This window comes from Aplysia californica, unplaced genomic scaffold (assembly GCF_000002075.1).
Source record: "Aplysia californica isolate F4 #8 unplaced genomic scaffold, AplCal3.0 scaffold00079, whole genome shotgun sequence".
NCBI classification, from domain to species: Eukaryota; Metazoa; Mollusca; class Gastropoda; order Aplysiida; family Aplysiidae; genus Aplysia; species Aplysia californica.
Genome location: NW_004797349.1, coordinates 7,094 through 8,291, shown reverse-complemented (window position 1 = coordinate 8,291; position 1,198 = coordinate 7,094). Strand labels below are relative to the sequence as shown.

Sequence of the window (1,198 nt, the reverse complement as noted above, 5' to 3'; positions counted from 1 at the left end):
CCATCCAGTATCTTTCCTGTGTGGAATAGACTGATCACTAGAGTTGACGGCATTATACACACAGTTTGAGAGGTTGCAATCATTGTAGAGATACAAACACACACACACACACACACACACACACACACACACACACACATGTACAAACACATACACATAGACGTACACGCACACACTATAATATGTCAAATTATAAAATATTTGTCAATGGGAGTGTAAATTATGTATAATCATTTTCCAGAACATGTCAAAGACAGTTCATGTTTTTGTTTGTTCTGTTTTGTTTTACAAACCCCATTTGTCCAAATTCATTAATATCTTTCGTCTACATCCATTTCCTTGACCACCCACAGATCAACACTCGCTCCAAAGCCTTAAGCCTCACGCGAATTGTCTTTGAAGTACACGACCGCGACCGCCTTAGAGGTGACCCTCTGATTGGTCACGTGATGATGGGTCAAGGGTCAACGGAAGAGAGCGTGATGGAACACTGGGACGAGGCCATGGTGGGCAACGGACGCAAGATCTGCCGCTGGCATTACATCATGGAGAAGGGAGAAACTCACGATGTGTGAAGGACACCGCAGCACTGGAAGCTTTGTGGTGAAATCAGGCGCTTGTCAAAATAATAATGAAATTGAAGAGACAAGACATGTTTCCGCCAGTTTGGCATTCTTTATAGAATTTTTATATTTTGGCTCCATAGCTCTTAAGTCCATATAAAAAAAACATTTCCGTGTGAATTTAATTGCAAAACGTTGATTAAAGATACAAAATCTGTAATTCTTTAGTTTTCAAGGACTCTCAAGCTTTTGAAGTTACCAACTTTGGCGGCCACTTTCTCGCTAATTTTACAACTGAAACCAGGCAACCCCCACCTCCTTTAATCGCTTATATCTCGCTTCCATTCACGGTAGATTAGTATTTTCATAGAAAGCAAGGTAAATGAATAATCCTTCAGATGGTACCTGTAACTCCACATACATAAAAACTGACAAGCGCCTGATTCCCCCGCAATGTGATAACTTTTTAAAAAAATGTTTGTCGTCCCCGTTGACACAGTTTAAATCGTTTAGGGAGCGAGGTGCTCCGACCGTGCCTGTCAGTTAATTGCAAACCCGGTCGGACAAAGCCGGATACAGTATCCCAACAGACAGAACAGATACTCGATGAAATAGCTTCCTCACACGCAAACCGA

The 1,198-nt window shown here is 41.7% G+C and overlaps 1 protein-coding gene across 1 annotated transcript in view; it reads left to right on the top strand.

Annotated features, from left to right (window-relative positions):
• The window catches only part of LOC101857238 (C2 calcium-dependent domain-containing protein 4C), a 37,233-nt gene extending 36,658 nt beyond the window's left edge, over nucleotides 1-575 (top strand). The window contains exon 5 of the mRNA XM_005094323.1: nucleotides 354-575. Within this exon, the coding sequence (XP_005094380.1) occupies nucleotides 354-575 (222 nt within the window). The remainder of the gene's footprint in view (nucleotides 1-353) is intronic.
• Nucleotides 576-1,198: the final 623 nt, after the last annotated feature.